The sequence below is a fragment of the Plutella xylostella genome, chromosome Z, assembly GCF_932276165.1.
Source record: "Plutella xylostella chromosome Z, ilPluXylo3.1, whole genome shotgun sequence".
Classification (NCBI taxonomy): Eukaryota; Metazoa; Arthropoda; class Insecta; order Lepidoptera; family Plutellidae; genus Plutella; species Plutella xylostella.
In genome coordinates, this window is record NC_064012.1 from 14298008 (window position 1) to 14318337 (window position 20330).

At 37.7% G+C, this 20330-nt stretch overlaps 1 protein-coding gene across 1 annotated transcript; it reads right to left on the reverse strand.

Annotated features, from left to right (window-relative positions):
- Positions 1-366: 366 nt before the first annotated feature.
- Positions 367-4675, reverse strand: LOC119692129. The gene is made up of 2 exons (XM_048632938.1): positions 3786-4675; positions 367-475 (listed from the first exon to the last, which is right to left on the reverse strand). Exons 1-2 carry the CDS (start codon positions 4673-4675, stop codon positions 463-465), a joined length of 903 nt encoding a protein of 300 aa, XP_048488895.1. The 3' UTR covers positions 367-462.
- Between the last annotated feature and the right edge of the window lie 15655 nt (positions 4676-20330).

Consider the following 20330-nt stretch of genomic DNA (forward strand, 5'->3'; position numbering starts at 1 on the left):
GTATATTTTAATTGGTATAATAATATGAAATGTACATGTGTATATTTTAGACGACCGAATGGCGTAGTGGTTAGTGACCCTGACTACTGAGCCGATGGTCCCGGGTTCGATTCCCGGCTGGGGCAGATATTTGTTTAAACACAGATATTTGTTCTCGGGTCTTGGATGTGCCCGTAAAATGGCAATAGGCCCGCCCCCTATTACATTGGGACTAACATACACTCTGGCGAAAAGTGGGTGCAGCAATGCACCTCTGCCTACCCCACAAGGGAGTACATTAGTACAAGGCGTGAGTGCGTGTTTTTTTTTATTTATTTTTTTATAGTATATTTTATGAGTTTTTGAGGTATTTAATAAAAACAACCGTTCCGGATCAAAGCTGGTTTATTACTGCCCACACAAGTGTATGAAGGTAGGTGCGTATACAATGACGAATGCACATACATATCATCTCCTACGGCCTTATTTCGAAAACCTGGAGGACAAGGAAAATAAGTTTGTTTAGGTACATCTAAAGAACTTTCTACAACTATCAATTAAACAATTAAATCTTATAATTAACAATCTTATTTCTAGGTCTTAATCTACTTGAATAGGATTCAGGCTCAGTGGGCGCGAGCTCATTGTCAGCAGCCGCCGGTGCCCCAGCCGGCGGTGACGTCACCGCGGCGCTGGTCCCGCTATCGGGCACGCTCGGCTCTGCGCTCGACGTCACAATGTGCTCGGGCTGTCCTTCCTCCTCCCTACTATTATTTTCTACCTCTAAAATAGTCTCCGCTCTATTTCCACTAGGGAAGAATGATGTTCCAGTTGGGTAAGATAGTTGCTGGTGAGAGTGCGGGGACTCAGTAACAGGTGCAAGTTCACCGTTGGAACGTTTAATCAGCTGATCAATATGCCGTCTTTCACACTCGTTGAAATCAATGAAATATACAGAAAACATTCTGTTACCAAGCCTGTCTTTGATTACTCCCTTACACCACATTGGCTTTCTGTTGATGAACCATCTAGCCCAAACTAAATCACCAATATTAAAACTACGCTTACAAATATGTTTATTCGGTTCCTGACTTACAGAAGATTCCACCTTATTCGGTGGTAAAATAAGGTCGAGTTTAGTTCGCAAATTTCGCCCAAACATTAAATAGGCCGGCGTGTAACCGGTTGTACAGTGCATTGTGTTTCGAAATTCAAACAAATAATCATTCAGTTTTTCATTCAAGGTCTTAGAATTTACAATATTGTTTATTATAATTGATTTGATCATTTTCTTGCATGTTTTTACTGAATTTTCAGCTAAACCGTTACTGCACGGGTGGTATATCGGTGATGTTACGTGCTCCACCCCATTGTTTTTGCAAAATGCCTTAAATTCATCAGAATTTATTTTAACATCGTTATCTGATACGATTATTTTTGGCAGGCCAAAAGTTGTGAATAGATATTTTAATTTAACTATTAAGGCATTACTGCTAGTGCTATTTTCCATTAGTATACATTCTACCCATTTACTGTAGGCGTCCACCACGATCAGATAGTTCTTTTGCGTAACTGTCATATAGTCTATATGAATTCGCTCCCAGGGAGCGGCGGGTCTCGGCCAGGGCGCCGGCGGGGCGCGCGGGGGGGCGGGGCGCAGCGCACAGCACGAGGCGCACGCGCTGATCAGCTGTTCGATGTCGGTGTCAATGCCCGGCCACCACATTTTTGCCCTAGCTAAGGCTTTTGTCTTAACCATGCCCATGTGACCTTTGTGCAATTCGTTCAATAATTGATTCCTATGTTCTGAAGGTACAACAACCCGGTGCCCGCGCAATAAACATCCCTGCACTATCTCCAATTCAGATTTACAATGAAAATAGGGTCTAATTAAATTACAGTTTATTTTCCTCGGCCAACCTAATTTCATATACCTACACACTGTTTTTAAGACCGAGTCGGACTCCGTTGCTTTCTGAATTGCCGAGAACGTAACTGGCGCAACGTTTACGTTAAATAATTGAATAAATCGTAAGTCACTAACTTCGTCTTTATTTTTCATTTCCGAACCGGAAATTGGAGCTCGTGAAAAGTAATCAGCTACACTATTATTTTCGCTCGAGATGTATTGTATCGTATAATTGTATGCAGACAGGAATACTGCGTACCGTTGCAGTCGAGATGCTGCCATCACCGAAATGCCGTTTTTCTTGCCGAATATCGATAACAACGGCTTGTGATCGGTTTTTAAAATAAAAGGTTCCTGTCTACCGTACAAGTACTGATGAAAACGTTTAATGCCGAATATTATTGCCGTAGCCTCTTTTTGTATTTGGCTGTAATTTCTTTCATTAGATGACAAGGACCTAGAACCAAAGGCCAAGGGTCGTTCTACTCCGTCCTTACAGAGCTGTGACAACACGGCCCCGAGCCCTTCCGGCCCTGCGTCTACCGACAGTAGCACCTGCGCCTCCGGATCGAAATGAGCTAACACCCTATCTGATGCTAACTCTCGTTTAGCTAACTCGAACGCTTGTTGTTGTCGCGCGCCCCACTCCCAGGCCGCGCCGGCCCGCAGCAACTCATGCAGCGGGCTCAACACCATTGATGCATTAGGTATAAAGGTACGGTAATAATTTACCATTCCTAGAAACCTCTTAACTTCGGTGACATCTTTAGGTTTTGGAGCATTAATAACGGCCTGTACTTTTGTGGGACACTTATGTAAGCCGTATTTATCTATTACATAGCCCAAGTACGTTATACTGTCCTGGAAAAATTCGCACTTATTCTTTTTCAACTTAAGACCGGCCTCCTGTAACCTTTTTAATACCAATTCGAGCCGTTCTAAATGAATTTGCCTTGTTGGCCCCGTGACTGCGATATCGTCGATGAAAACGCAAACCCCGTCGATGCCCGCGAGGACAGATTCTATGGTACGTTGGAATATCGCCGGCGCGTTGGCCAGCCCGTACACTAGGCGCGAATATTTATACAACCCTTTCGTTGTACTGATCGTGGTGAGCTCCTGAGAGTCCTCGGACAGCTCCAGTTGGCTATAGGCTTGTTTTAAATCAAGTTTTGTGTATTGTTGCCCACCTCCCAGTATAGCGAATATTTCCTCAATTCGAGGCAGTGGGTATTTATCTATATACAAATCGTTATTGATAGTTAATGCGAAATCGCCGCATATTCTTATCTCCCCGTTGGATTTTACCACTGGCACTATAGGAGTACCGTATTTGGAGTACCTTAACGGTATCAGTATACCATTATCTACTAGTCTTTTCAATTCCGATTCCACTTTATCTTTCAACGCGAAAGGCAACGGTCGAGGCTTGAAAAATTTTGGAATTGAACCTTCTTTCATGTGTAGGTCTACCTTAAATTGATTAAATTTACCCAGCTCGTCTTCCCATAAGGCGCTGAATGAATTTAATAAACCGTCGACATCTGTAGATAATGGTATCACACTATTATGATTCAAGGAGGTGAGCACAACACCAAATTCAGACATGAAATCTCGGCCTAACAATGGAGGGCCCCCATTCTTGATTACAAAAAATTTAATCAACTTATCTTGTCCATTGTATGTAACCCTCACTTCTAGAAAACCTAGTGGTGTTATTTTATGCCCATCATACAAACACATTCTAATATTACACTTTTTTATAGGTAGCCTTGAAAATCGCTCGAGATATAACTTCTCAGACATAACTGACATTCCCGACCCCGAATCTAGCTCCATATCTAATGTAACAGAATTAATACAAACAGATACTAACAATGGTTTATGATGTACATACCGTAAATTAAATAATTTACATTCCTCGCATTCCGAGTCACTGTTACTCAGATCACTTGCCGTCGGCACAGATTCATCTGCAATATTATTTAACCGCACTTTATTTTTGCACATTTTTTTTAAATGGCCTTTTAGCCCACATCCTTGGCACTTGTACGATTTGAAACGACACTTTTCGGTTGCATGATTTTTCATGCCACATACCGCACAACGAGATACACCGCTGACGTCCCCGTGCGCGTGCGCGTGGTCGCCGCGCCCGGGGGCCCGCGCCGCGTGGCGCCGGTGCTCGCCAGACCCGCCGGCCTGGCCTCCTCTGCTGCCGTAGTACAGTGCCTCCTCCTTCAGAGGCATGTCGCTCAACCCTGCGCCCACACTCCTCGCGAGCCGCGCGCCGCCCGCCTGCTCCGCCAAGTCTATCGCCTTTGACAAGGTCAACGTGGCTGGGTCCTGCTCGAAAAGCTTGTCCCGCTCAGGCCCTATGCCCAAGCCCAGAACAAATCGATCCAGCAATATTGTGTCCAAGGCAGTCAAAAAGTTGCAATTTGCGGCCAACCCTCTAAGCCGCGCCGCCCATTCGTTCAACTTTTCGCCTGGACTTCTTGTAGCCGAGTAGAATTTCGCCTTGTCAGCATACGATGGTTTACTTGGGGCGAAGTGTTTGTCGAGTAATAAAACCACATCTTTGTAAGCCAACGTTTCAAGCTCACTCGGGTACGCGAGGTTACGCGCCAAACGGAATGACTCCTCCGAAAGATAGGTTAGAAGAACTGCACTTTGTTCACTTTCCGTTATCTTATTAACTTTAAATAACTGCTTCAAACGTCCGTTGAAAATAGTCCAATCATCACATTTATGATCAAAAGGGCTAATGTTCACTTGAAAAGCCATGATAATTTGAAAGTAGGGTACTTTGAACTGCTCCTCGGCGCCACTGAGGTATTTAATAAAAACAACCGTTCCGGATCAAAGCTGGTTTATTACTGCCCACACAAGTGTATGAAGGTAGGTGCGTATACAATGACGAATGCACATACATATCAGTTTTACATAAAATGAACAGTATACAAATTGGATATACCTTGTGAAAATATAGATGTTATATCAAGGTTTATGATCAAGGTTTGTGAACGTTATTAGTGTGAAATGAAGCATTTTGTTTTATACGTCGCAATACGGACCCCACAATGCTACTTAGAGAATTCCATACTATATTCTTATTTTTTATACATACTGTCGTTCTTTCTTTCGTTCTAATATCTATCCAAATATTTCTGCCATACATTCATACATACCTGTCTAAGTTTGCATTTCCTCACAGTCTTTTTAAAAAATTGCAGTGAATTGATCCTTTCATTTCCATTGTATACAGTTCTTTCATTGCCGTGGAAGTTTGTTTCATTGCCGTGGGCCTTTGTTTCATTGCCGTGGACGCTTGTTTCATTGCCGTGAACGCATGTTTCATCGCCGTGGCACGAAATTTTTAATCATCCGTATCTCGTTAAGTTTTTAACTTATCTGCTACCCATTTAGTAAGAACACTAACATTAACAAAAACTTTAATAAAAGCGTTTTTCTAATATAAAAAACCTTAAGATAAAAAAGTCCACGGAAATGAAGATTTTTTAGGACTTGTTGAAATCCACCCAGTTACTCTTGCGGAGCGATTGGTTTACACGTGGATTAGAAGGAGGTTGATTAGGACTAAAACCCTTCCTGCATTGGAAGGAGACCCGTGCCCCAGCATTGGGGACGTGATGATTTGTTTACGAATTGTAGGTTATTTTTAGTTTGCTATGAGCATTTAAGTACATTAAATACACAAAAAGAAAAGTTTCAAGTAGTGTTTATAGATAATACTTGAATGAAATATAAGTAGTTTTCTTGGTTCTGGTTGATGCCGGATACATTTTTATTTACGACCTATCCTTAGTATCTGTAAGTAATAACCAGGTCTGACTCTTCGGGCCTTAGGGTAACCGTAGTATAACTATAAAATTTTGATAAATATCTCAGCTTTTGCAACATCCAGGCTTGCTACTCCTATTTATACGGGAGCTAGGTTGTCTGATCTAAAATAAGGGGATATTTACAAAAGTTCCACTCGAGAGAGCCACGTACAGGAGCTTCAGCACCCCCTTTCAGTATAGAATAGAATAGAACAGAACATACGGCTATACAGCTACCTATTACGTAAGTACAAATGTACAGCGGACAGCGGGTTACACGCTTGCGAATCACCCCTGACTACCCCATCGGGGATTACAGTCCGAAACATAATATGTATAAATATATGTAATTATGTAGAATAGAACATAAATAAATAACGAAGTAGAGCATCCTCCCACCACAACTGTACCTATTTTACATGTGCGTGGACTATAGCTGCCCTACGTATCGGTATATAGGACCATCGAAATAGGTTCCGCAGAGCCGAAAACATTTTCAAGTCGGGGCTCGTGGCTTGGTTGCGAAATAGGGCGCCTCTGGTGTAGGACATTGAGTTTTTTTTTTAAATAAATCACATTCTATTCGATTCGATTTCGGCTTTTGCCTGTAGGTATTACGGGAGATTTTTTCGGCTAGATGTTTGGTAGTATAGTGTGTATGTAGGTATATGCTTAACTTTATGTAGGTATACATAATTAAATAAGAAAGTAATATTGAATTTTAGAGCTAGTCAGTAGTACCTAACTATACGGCGGCCGTATTGCTAAAAATATCTTAACTTTTGGTAAGTGTTCCTAAGCGTATACTTATTTATATTGAGTTATAATGTATTTTTGTGAACCAATTATTGCAGTAAATGTAGTTACCTACTATACTTTGTAGAAAACATGGAACTTTATAAACACTTTTAGTCGTAATCTTAATAAAACTTGTTTAAAATCCAAAAAATGCAGTGATATGCGTTGAAAAAAATAATTCTATTAGGCATTTCTGTAACCCCGCACCCTACATCAATTTAAAATCACATAGCCAGACAAGTGTTACCTCTATTACATTGTAATAGAGTCTAAATTAAAGGATCAATCGTATGAACATACTTGCCCGAAAGGGTTTCAAAGTTGGAAAAGGTCAGAGTGCCGAAGAGGCGATAATAAGTACTGCTAAAAGAAAAAGCAGGAAAATTTAAAAATAAAGTAAGTATTGTCTATGGGGTAACTGTTTAATTCATAGCCGTGGGCTGTGCGTAGGCTACTCTATTTTAAAAAATAATGAGCGTTAAATTTTTAAGTCTCTTTTATTAGTACCTAAGATTCTGAAGATGTTTTAGGTGATGAAGCGACAGATACATACATAAATAAATATAAGTCTATTGTTTTTAGCCTAGGATATGTGAAATAACGCAGGTAGGTATATACACCTACCTACATACATTTGATCGAAATTCAAAACTACTACAAAAACGTGATTACGCGTAACAGCGCTTAACCCTAAACCGGCGGTGCGCTCCAAAACTCATCTAGACGCAAAAAAGCACACAAGCAGCTCATCAAGCCGGACGCAAATCTACAAAATTCAATTAAGCGCTCGCGGCTCGGACACGTCCCCTCCGCGCGAGGGCATTGGAAAATTCCCTCCAAAATTGAAGATATTCCTCGCCTCCCTTGGGGCATCTCGACACTTATGGTAGTCAGGGTACAGGGAGCCTTTTTACATAAAAGTCCACACGTAGTATCGATCGAGGAGCAGGCTCCCGCCGGGTATACGCAGATGACGGGAGGGGGCAACTGGCCCCTGCTTCCCCCTTCATTATGTAAGTGGGTAACGTGTGCCTCGACTGGACATGATTAGGTCTCTTTTAACTGGCCCCCAGAATTTGACGCTTTGCATTTTGGCCGCGATAGTGTTGAAGCCTGTTTTGTGCAAGATTCGGTTACTGATGGGCTAAGATGGGACAAATTTAAGGTCATGTATGGATGGGTTAAAATAATGAATCTGTAAGGAGAATATAGTTGGCCCTTTCAAATTTGCTTTGACCGTAACATTAGAGTCTAAGTAAGCCTTTGGTTCTTGGAACCTTTCGATGTTATAAAACTAAAAGGGGAATCAAAGAAAACATCACATATAATATGATATTAAGATCTCCGGTCTAAAGCTAAAAAAAACGACTTTGGTTGACCGAATTCATCAATTCCTCACAATACATTTGTAGCAATAAAAGGTGCCTCAACATTAAAACAAATTTTATTTAAAGGACAAGTACTTACATCATAAAAAGGGTAGGCCCCATTAAGTATTCCGAAAGAAGAATTGTTTGAAGAAAAGCATAGTCGTGTAAAAGGGGTTGCTATAACATAGATACACCTATACTTAGGTAATAATAAAACTTTTGGCGACCGAACGGATGGACAAGCTGAAATTTTTCAATATTGATGTTTGGCGAGATATCCTCGTCATTTATATTTCACGATTGAAGCATGACACGGAACAGAGAATGGCGTGGAGTCGTATTTTTTTACAATAAATAAATTATAAAATATATGGGATGGAAATAGCAAGTGTCTTAAATACTTAAAGCAAAATGTGCATGGAACGATCCTCTTTGAGTGTCGTATCGACTGTTCATTGTACGACATGTACCTATTCAGTAAGCCCAGCGCAGTATAATAGTCAAATTTTATTCTGCTCTGGCTAATTTTTTCACCACCGGATATGCCTAGTATTCAAGATTACTCCAAGAACAATGAAAAGTTATGCTTATCTTTGGTAAGTGACAGATATATACATAACATATATGAATATACATATAATGACATTGAAATTAATATATAATTATACTTAAAAAGTACTTAGAGTAAATAAATTTAAATATTAAATTTAGCTACTTAAAATTCTTCTAAAATGTTCTTCTTCGCTGTATTCCGCCATCTTTGTCCGAGCGGTGTCGTGTTCAAGGCGACATCGGTAATTATTTATTTGTAATAACTATTTTTTATTGGAAAAACGAACTTGAAAACTCATTTAAAAAGCGATTTGAAAATAGATTCTTGTACGTACCTACTTACGAAGTATTCAAACCGTACATGGTTGGTTTTATATCTAAGTAACTAAGTTCTTAAAGAACTGCTTACTAGTTAGGTACTTATATTTACCATTTTAAAATATTTCAAATACCTACATTAAGTCATATTATGTACGTAAAATGGCCGTTACTTATGCGGTGGCTTAAGAGATGAAGAATAAGAAATTATTTCAAACCTTTTTGATTTCAGGAAAAACACCTATCAACCTGAAGAGAAAAATATAAATTACTCTGAGATATAGTTGGGCATCGCATTAGCATGTTAAAAAGAGAAATAATCCATTAAACTCAATTTATAAATGAATAAAATATATTTTTTGCATATTGCACACAGTTTTGAGTGTAAGTCACTAAAGAGTCCTAATTTCACCACTTTTGATACAACACTTTCTCTTCATAATCCTTTCATAAAACGAAGCTGTCAAAGACGGATCTTCGATACTTATATTTCGTAATCCATAGGTACAACATTTAATTTTGACCTATGAAGTATTTTCATAAAAAGGTGTTTTTTTGGCACAACCATATTAAATATTTCGGATTTTTAAACAACCGTGGAAGGTACCTACAAATAGATTTTAACTTATTTTTTATGGTGTTAATTTTATTAAATATTTTACTGATAATATTATACAGGTAGGTACTTATATATGCCAATACTAAAATACTTACCTACCAGATCTAAAATGAAATCTTATAATGTTTTCATTAGGTAAAAAAATATACACAAGGCGGGAAACCATTTACAGGATTATCATCAAAGCAAAGCTGAAACTTTTTACCTACTGTAACATTTTGTAGAGTAGGGCAGTGGGATACTAGTAGCGCCATCTAGTTCAAAACACAGAACTATAAGATGGTATTTTTAATATAGTGACAGCGCCATCTATACAGGGGTTGACGAACTGCTTATTAACGGTAAGTTAAAATTTGGTACAGAAAGGCTGAAAGTAGATTTTATGTGAGATAAAACATACCTAGCAGTTTTTCAAGCGTTATCGTAGAGGGCGCTATAAGGTTTCTTTAATTAACGGTGATAACTGCAATTTTGTAAGTTTTTTAAAAAATAATTTCATTTATTAAGTAGGTTTGAATTTGAATAGATAGGACTTATTTATTTTTTATTTATGAAAAACATTGTGTTACATAGTTATTTTTTTAAATTAAAAACTTTGGTTAAAGAGATCTCTTCCCGGCTCGCAGACGTCTCAGGGGACAAACGAGCCGGGGCGTACCTCCGCCAGCGCCTGAGTCTGGCGATCCAGCGGGGCAATGTCGCCAGCGTGTTGGGAACCCTCCCACAGGGACCAGGCTTAGAAGGTCTCTTCTATATATAGTTTTAGTTATGTACATAGGTTTAGTTTGTATAATATATAGGTAGTTTAGTTTGTAATTGTAAATTATATAAATTATGTAAATAAAAGTCCAGAGGTACAGTACCTATCCAATTAAAAACAATACTATAAAATAGTTTTATTACTTCTGTGATCTGTCATATTTATTGAAACTATAAAATCGTGTATTTATGTGTGGGGTTTATTACATAGGTAGTAGATAATATATTATTTTGATTTGTATTACAAACTAAGTACAATATAATTATTATGAATGCAAGATGCTGCGTCACAGGGCAATGGATTTTTAAGGCTCCTACAGTCTAAAAAGGTTTTTTTTTACTTACAAGTTGATACCTACATGCTACAGGGAGTTTACATTTTTACAATAGTTAGACATGAAATGAAATGAAATCGTTTATTTTTTCGACGTAGAATATTAGAATTACTTGTCAAAAGTCATAATCCACCACCATTTCATACCACCATTTCACAAAGGCCCCGTCATTAAGGAGGAAAGAAATGGCGACAGTTTACATACGCCTTGTAATAAAACATGTCCATGACTTTACCCATTACCCAAGGTATAAATAAATCATAAACCACCTAGGCCTGGCTGCCTATTCTCCTCCGTAAAATACAGTCGCAAAAAAATCGCTAATTGTCATTTTCCATTTAGAACTCAAACATACGCGACGTTTTCGAGGTTCCGTTTTAAAAACGTTAATACATAATATACTTACCTACGTATAGAACAATTACGGAAGACAACGCTTTTAATACGATACGATTGTTGATTAATCCTTGTTTTATTGACGAGAACTGGCCAATATTAACTTATTTGGTATAAAATGGCGTGAGCGTCGCGTTTTAAAATACGTTTCTGATAGCTTCGTGCGAATTTATTTATTTATTTATTTATTTATTAATCTTACATATTAGTTGTAGTTTTACAATGAGTCCCACAAAACTGTTTGTATACAATTTGCCTGTGGGATCGGAGTCTCTTATACTAAACAAAATACTTTTTTATGTTTTAGGTATTGTTATACATAATTGGTAATATCAAAACAAATAATAAAATTATAATCTGAGGTGAACTTGTATCAAGGAAAGTTAAGCAAAAAATATTTTTTTAATTTAGTTTTAAATTTAGATAACATAGGCTCTTGTCGTATATCCTGAATTAACCACGTATCCAGTTAGTCCAGTTTTACGGTTCTCTGATGATCGCACAACTACGTTTCTGACATGAGAATGTGGCTTCTGCATTACTACGTTACCTATGTAAATCGATTTGCAAATTACTCAGTTCAGTGTAAGCGTAGGTAATCGGTGCTTTTAACAAAATGATACACACAACAACTGCAGCTTACACAACAGCTGTGTAAGTGGTTAACAAGCGACTACTTTGAATAATGTAAACCTAAACTCACCAGGTCTTTAGTCTTTATACACTTGACAATGGCTATTTAAAGTTTCATGCTATGCTTTATTTTTATAGATAATTAATTTTTTACTCCTGAAACCTGAATTGGTGGGTTATATTAGATCAATGTAACCTTTCACAGAAGCGACAGAGTCTATGTAAACAAAAACCAGGGGTTTTTAAATATTTTTGGTCAATTTTTTTTTTATACTTGGTTATTAGAAAACCTTTTGTACTGAAGATATTTTTGTTTTTACTTTGCTTTATAATTTGCTTGTAACTTTAGCATGTTTGTAATTTTAAACCTATTTGACAAGGGCTTGTTTTAGAATGTCTGGATATTGGCTATCTGTGGGAGAAGGGTGTGGATGATACTTCTGTAGGAATCAAAAGACATGCTGTCACTGCCTAAAACATAGTTACAGAGCATGACAGCATGTCTTTTATCCCACAGGACATTTAGCATTTTTCCAGAGATTGTGAAACAGTGCAATATAACGGTCTTATTCATAAAAAAAACCTTAAAGTAGGTTTACTGAGCTCAATAGTTACGGAACACATTAAGCCTATTTGAGGTTTCGTAAAAATCTTTATTCATAATAGTTCCGTAAACCTTCAATAACTATAGTGATGCTAATAGATTTCACAGACCAAACATTTTGACATTTACCCTATTAAGTTGCCGGTCCGACGAAACCATAAACAAAAATAGCGAAAACTTTCATTCATTTATCAATCTCTATTATCTATGTTAGCCACGGCGCGGCACTTAAAAAAGTTTACGTTGGCTTAAAGTCGCAGTTAGCCAAGCCAAAACCCACAAAAAAAAAAATTAAATTTTTACGTTACCATGGCAACTTATTTTCAGCAAATATTAACTCACAACAAATGTCAAATCGTCAATAAAGCAGAACAGCTGTTGACCGGCCGCCATGTTTTTGTACAAGAGGAGGTTTACGGAAGGTGTATAGTAGGGTCCAGCCAACTTTAGCATATCAAGGTTTTACGAATCAGTTGGAGAGTTCTTTAGCGCTATTGATCGTTTATGAATAAAGTTTTTTTGACATTTGCTTATAGCAGGCCTATAGGTCTCCCGTAACTTTTTATGAATAAGACCGTTAAGTATCCATCCTAACTTTATATTATAAATGCGAAAGTAACTGTGTCTGTCTGTCTGTTACTCTTTAACGCCAAAACTACTGAACGGATTTGAATGAAATTTGGTATACATATGGTCTAGACCCTGAGAAAGAATATAGGCTACTTTTTATCCCGGAATTACCACGGGAAAACTTTTTAAGGCGAAGCGAAGCTCGCGGGAACAGCTAGTACGAAATAAATATTACTTTTATATTCCCAGTTAAGAAGTATCACCTGTAACATCCAATTAAAAACTATCAGGAATCGAAGTAGAAAGTAAGAAAGAAGTGTTGTGTGTTTATTCGGGCGTGAAATGTGTTTATAACAATCTACTGGTAGTACTGGTACTAACTTCAATAACAACTTAATATCAATGTACCTACTAATGTAGTTGTACTGAGGTGTTATTCCAGACTTGTCTACGTCCACATTAAAAAAAAAACTACATTTCTCATAGTAATATTTTTTTGAAAAAAATATCTATTTCAGTAAAATTATAAAAGGATACGTGTATGTGTTTCCATAATTATATAAGTGTTATTACTTCATTACTTATGTACCTAACCAGTAAAGCCATACGATAAATAAATAAAATAAATAAATTACTTCATTGAAAGGAACGCAAATACATACATTAAATTTATTATAGATAAAAACTTTTTAAAGCTAAAGCAAATTTCAATAACAAAAGACTGATAAAAAATAGCTAAAACAGTTCTAAATTAACAAAAACTTAATGGCAATTGCGCAAATATTGCAGAATAATGCCGATAAATAACACAAGTAAAGTCAACAAAACGAGATCCAGAGCCAAGCCCAATGCAAACAGTTTGATTCTAGAACTCAGGTGGATGATACTTGTATAGGAATCAAAGAATACTTTATCGATACATAGGAATAAGTATTTTCTCCTCCTTAGCGTGTGAACGAGAAACTAACACAGGCAATGAATACGAATACATTGGGCCATTGACAGTGCATCGCCGGTAGTGGACATGAGCTGGGGTGGCATACATATCTCTTTCGCTAACTGTACAATTATCTGTCTGATACCGTCTGCAAAAGTTACCGGCATTATGGCGCCGACAGACGTTGGCGAGTGAACTCACTCATTTGTGAGTAAGTTGACGTTAATTCTGTACCTATTGGTACCTCGTTAACTTCGCAACGGAAACTAAACTGACAGTGTACGGTGTACCTAAGGGCACGTATCTAATGCGCAATCAGTTTACTTACTGGCTAAGGGCCGGTTTTTTTGTACATACATACATACATAGGGTAACGTAACGTACCTTGGGACGCTTGTACCTCGGGACATTGATTGTATTTTAAAAACCGGCTAAATAAACACATTAAAATTCTACCCTAGGCATAGTATTTTACTCGCTTGGCAAAACTAGTGAGTCTCGTGATCATACCATCATCGAGTGTGTGGTGAAGACAATATGAAGTTTTTTGGAGTCAAAAGTAGCTTTTGTATAGTTTTTTGTGTTGCTTTATCTCATTGAGGCATGCTCAAAATAAAGACATGGATGTCACGTATAACTTTTCAGTTATTTAATAATTATGACATGGCAATTATCTGAAAGATTCCTATTGATTAAAAATAAAGATATTTAAATTTTGGTTAAATATTGCTTTTTTGTACCTTGGGACACGATTAAATTTGTACCTTGGGACACTGTTTTCTATGGCTTTGTACTATGGAAAATGCAAACGTCTAAATAACGCCTTATATCTCTGTTCTTATTAGTGCCAGAGTGAAACTAGACAGAAGAGAGATGCAGTAAATCAATAAGAACAGAGATATAATGCGTTATTTAGAAGTTTGCATTTTCCATAGTACAAAGCTATAGGAAACAGTGTCCCAAGGTACAAACGTGTAACGTACCTTGGGTCAAAACAAGCATTTTTACTTATATCTTAATTTAATAAAATCTGGCCACACTAAAGCTTTAGCACATATACTAGTGATAATAGATTATATATCCTACCGAATAAAGAAAATTTCACATTCATATCTTAGTTGTACGCTGCGATAGCTTCATTCAAAGTTGGGGTAGTCGAAAATGTCCCTAGGTACGTTACGTTACCCTACATATGCTCACGACTGTAATCCCCGAAGGGGTAGTCAGAGGTGACTCGCAAGTAAGTCACCCGCTTTTCGCTGTACATTTGTACTCACGTGATACGTCGCGAGCCGTATCGCCGTTGTTGAATAAGTACAATGCACTGAATTTGTCGGATAAGTGGGCAACCAGACTGTCAGATGTTTTCAAGCTGCCCGAAGGCCTCTGACTAGGCATAACGACTGCTGCAGAAGCAGCAACCGGGACCCACAGCTTAAATTGCCGTCCGATGCACGGAGCTTCCAGAAAAGAACCACTTGAAATTGGTCACCCATCCAATGGCTGACCATGCCAGTTGTTGCTTAACCTCGTTATCTCGTATCTTATATCGTCTCTTAATGATGAAATTATGACAGAGAGTAAACCATAAGCCCGATTCACACACTGTTTAGTGCGATTGGTGAGTGTATGATAGATGTAAGTTCTGTTGTACAACATTACATACCAATACCAGCAATGTATGTCTATTTAACGCTATAAAAGGTGTGAGAATCTGGCAATTTTTTTTGTGTGTATTGTATAACATTTAAACACAGATATAAAAACATGGTGGCTTTAGTTAGGACGCACCCTTATAGACCGTTTCACCTCAGACACTCAAATAAAGTTCGTTCTCGCTTTTCGTTTAAGTTCGTCGATTTCATTATAGATAGCTGCATAAGAAGTTATTTCACCTGTTGCTATTACTTTTGCCATTTTAATAGTAGTTAGTTGGTGATAGTTTGCCAGCCGTATCGCTGTGTTTAAATGAGTACAATGCACTTTGGGTACACAATAGTACACATCTACGATCTAAAATGCAAAAAAAGCTTGCGAGTCACCTTAGGCTACCCTTTCAGGGATTACGGAATGTATACATTTGTATGTTATATAGTAATGTATGTCATTTCAATTAAGTCAATCAAGTTTAGGGTTGAGAAAGGACAGGGCGCGCCAGCTGCCGCTACACGGGTTCTTTATCGATGTAGATAAACGTCACTATATCGCGATTCGCTATAAATACGACACTGTGTTTGGTGCAACGAGCAGAGAAACATCCTCCCCTTTCAGCTTACCCTTTTTGCATTACCGGTAGAGCTATTTCATAAAATAAAATAGTTTTGCTTCAGAATGTTCAACATTGGCATGCTACACTTCTTTCTCACAAGACCCCCGTCGCGTCGTGGTTCACTGCAAAGCCAAATACCTGGCAAGCTGCAAGTTTTCCGAAGCTGTAACGCCATGCGAAGTGAGAAGGATAAAAATAGAGATAGACCCAGATTAACGATGCAACAAGCTCACAACGTCAAAAAAAACGATTTACAAACGTTCGTATATTGTTAATCTATTTATTTTGATAAAAAATTCGGTGATTAGATCTAAATTTGAAAATATCGCAGCCAAATTACGAAACTTATTTCACTGCAACAATCATGTTCAATTAATAAGGTTATATTTATGACGCGATCTTTTTTTGTAACCTAGAGTATGTTGTAGAATATTTTGTCTTCAGTGTGACCGGTTTATAAACTGCGAACAAATATCCTGGTTTTACTATATTTCTCGTGTATATTCCATGTCTGAAGAATACCGGGGCGTTTCGCATATCGGAATGAATGGCTGGATCAGTTTACTTCCCCGAGATACGTCAATGATGCAGCTTAGCAGGGGATAGAATCTATCTGAATTCTGCCTGAATAGTGAATACGAATACAGTATTATATTTTTGAAATCTATGCTTTCCATATGTAAAATAAAGTTGCCGTTTCTAAATGTGATACAATCAACTGTTATGTCAATTCATAACATCATTGTTCTCGTGGATGGATAACCTGTTATGATCAGATTTGTGCTTAAGTAAAGGAATAAGTTTAGTAATACATCGATTTATCATCGCAATAATTAGGATTAGGATCCATTTCCGTTTTCATGACTTTATAGTTCAGGTATTAAGTTTGATGATGTGTTTGATTGTATAGTACACATTTTCATACATATACTATTTTTTATTTAAATACTAGACTATTTTTGGCAATAGTGAGTGAGGCAGGGCCCATTCAAACCGTAATAGGTTTAAGAGCACTGTTATAAAAAGAGTGCCTTGCCTGCCGAGAGAACTGCCTCTGTGGTCTAGTGGTAGAAGCTTCGCTTCATGACCCAGAGGTCCCGGGTTCGATTCCCGGGTGGGATCATCAATTTGTGTTTCTAAATTGTGGTTCTAAGTTTGGTTAGGACATAGAAGGCTGATCACCTGATGTCCGAAACAGTGAAACGATCCATGCTGTCGGATGGGCATGTAAAAGCAGTCGGTCCTGCGTCTAGCTCTCTCCAGTCGTGTCGGTCAATCCGTCCCATTGGGTTATGAGAGTGATGGAACAGAGAGTGCTCCTGTGTACTGCGCACACACTTGGGCACTATAATCTACTCCTGCGTAGATGGCTGATCTCAATTGAGATTGGCCGCCGTAGTCGAAATTCGGCTAGGAGGACATTATAAAAAGAGTGCAATGTATATTTGTAGAGAGGAGCAAATATTTTCTATTAAAATGTAGGTAAATTTTACTGAATTTAAAGAGAATATATTAAATTCTACTTAAGTTGGGAGTGGGTGGACATGGAGTAAACGTCTTCTTAAGTGGCGACCGTGACTAGGCAAACGTAGCGTGGGACGCCCTCAAGCCAGGCTAGACATTTCAGATATACTGCATTTGTTTTCAACAACAGTTTTGTTTTGCATAGAGTTATTTGTGAGTTGCGATATTTAAGACTGATTAGATTTTCTCACTACAATTTGTATGTATAGGTAGTTACACTCACGACTCACGAGCAATGAAAAAGTTCGAGTGACAATAGCACCAAATAGCTCCTAAACGGAAAGGATTAGCTATGACGCCTTCCTCAAAATTGAAGTTGATTTAACATCGCATCAGAATTATATACACTCACGGGCAATGAAAAGGTTCCACTCAGAAAAACACCAAATTACTCCTAAATGGAAAAGGCTAGCTTAATGCCGTCTTCTCCAACATTGAAGAACATTTATCAGAGGGTCAGGATATAACCAACTAAAAAAACGGTTATATTTTGTTCAAATTTTGAATTAAATGTTTGAAAAATTCGGTTTGTTTGGTGTCGGCATTTTGTGAGTGGAACTTTTTCATTGCCCATGAGTGTATAGTGAGTCTAGTTCAATATAAAATTAATCCAACTCTAGTAGGATTCTACTTCTGAACTAATCGTGAAACGCGTACTACAGGATAAGTTTACGTTCGAGGAACTTAGAAAAGTGGAGTTGTCGACAGAACTCCGAACTATGCTCTGGGAAGCCCCAGCAGCTGAAGAATAAATATAAGTGCATATTCTGTGGGAAATAATATAATTTATGTGTATAAAATAACTTAGTTTTTAAACAATTTTAGTACGGAAGGATCATGCCTCCCCATTTTTTTAATCTACCCCAATACCTAGTTACTACCTAGAATATGGAATTATGTCGTTTTCACCTTAAACGGTCGTCTTTACATAAAGTTCTACATTCAAGATACTACTACTACGGTTTTCTACCCTCTTTTACAATAAAAAAAACCTAAAAAGTAACCAATCACCCTGCCTTGTAGAAGAAAAAAAAACGCAGACGTACACTCGTACGTTTCAATCAATACCCAAGGCATACCTAGAACGAGCCTAGAACTACGAGTATTGTAAAATTGCTTTACATAAATGGCTAAAAACCCTTAACTATAATGAAACCGAAGACCTTATCCAAAAAAGATAATGAAATCCTGTACCTAATGTAAAAATATACCTTACTCTACTCTGCATTCATTAGATAGGTTAGGTTGGTTCTAATAAATATTTAACACACATACACACACACACACACACACACATACACATAACATACACCCACTTTAATATGTCTATATTAGAGATGCCACGAATATTCGGCAACTATTCGGTATTCGGCCTATTCGGCCAGTTTTTTCAGTATTCGGTATTCGGCCGAATAGTGCGTACTATTCGGGCCGAATACCGAATAGTAAATCATGTAAAAAATTACTTGTTATTTTAATCAAAATTGTGTATTAATTTCCAAATCACAACATTTTAGTACTTAAAATTAATCAGTAGTAAGTTGTGCTGGATAAAAACGAGCATTTCAGCATTTGGTAGCCCACGATTGCGCTTTTCATTGTAACCATCCTCAGAAAATAACCTCTCACTATAAACGGTACTTCCAGGCGAAGAAAGATAAGTTATTGCAAATTTCAAAAAGTTCAGGTATTGTTTTTTGTTTGCTGACCACCACTTGTAAGGATCGGACATCTGATCTAGGCGAACTATTATCAAATAAAAATTCAACTCGTTTGCCACAGCATTCTGCCTCATAATAATTAGCATTTCTGATATAATCTGTAGCGACTTCTTCAAAGCAGTTCCAGGAACATAAAAAACAGGTTGTAGCGCCGAATATTCGGCAGCCGAATATTCGGCGCTTCGGCCGGCAGCGTCGCCGAATATTCGGTATTCGGTATTCGGCCAATTCACTATTCGTGGCAACACTAGTCTATATGTTACTGTAAAAGCCCGAACAACGGTAAATCCTAAGATTTACGCGTAAAACCTAAGATTTACCAACTCTTAATGGTAAAAGCCCGAAAGATTTTGCGATTCGCACTTTTACCACTATTCACTTGGTAAATCTTAGGATTTACATTAAGGCACGGTAAATGTTGAAAAAGCCAGATTATAACTTATAACCTCCGTAGTCGAACAAAGCGTCCGTAGTCGAGCGGGCTTCAGTGATCGTAACTTATCACTGAGGTTTAGCAACAACCAGCATTGTCAGCCATTGGATGGGTGACCGATTTCAAGTGGTTCTTTTCTGGATGCTTTCGTGCTTCGGACGGCACGTTAAGCCGTGGGTCCCGGTTGCTGCTTCGGCAGCAGTCGTTAAGCCTAGTCAGAGGCCTTCGGGCGGCTTGAAAACGTCTGACAGTCGGGTTGCCCACTTACCCGACAACTCGCTCAGCACAAGCTTGCTTGTGTTGGGGTCCACCAACCCGCACTAGGCCAACGTGGTGGACTAGATCGAAACCCTTCCTTCATTGGAAGGAGACCCGTGCCTCAGCAGTGGGGACGTAATGAGTCGTGATGATGATGATTTATTTGTTAAGTTACAAGCTAATTTGTTCTCAACAAGTATATTTCTGTACCTACTAATAAATGCCAATAATTAACAAAAAAAATATATAATATCGATTCTGTTATGTTTTTGAGAAGACATTTTAATAGTTTTAATTTTAACTATTTAGGAAATAAGTACAAAATGAAAAAATATATGATTATTACACATTGTTAAAATAATTATGTTGATTTAAAGGTTTTAAAATAACTGTTCATAAAAAATAATATAAATTCTGAAAGAAAATAATTTAAGTTTTTGATTGAAATAAATGAATAGGTAATAATTAATCTTTGTTTTATTCCCAAAACCAATTTTTACT

Excerpts from the sequence above, each read along its gene's own strand:
- LOC119692129 (XM_048632938.1), bottom strand. The coding sequence starts at position 4,675 with ATGGCTTTTCAAGTGAACATTAGCCCTTTTGATCATAAATGTGATGAT.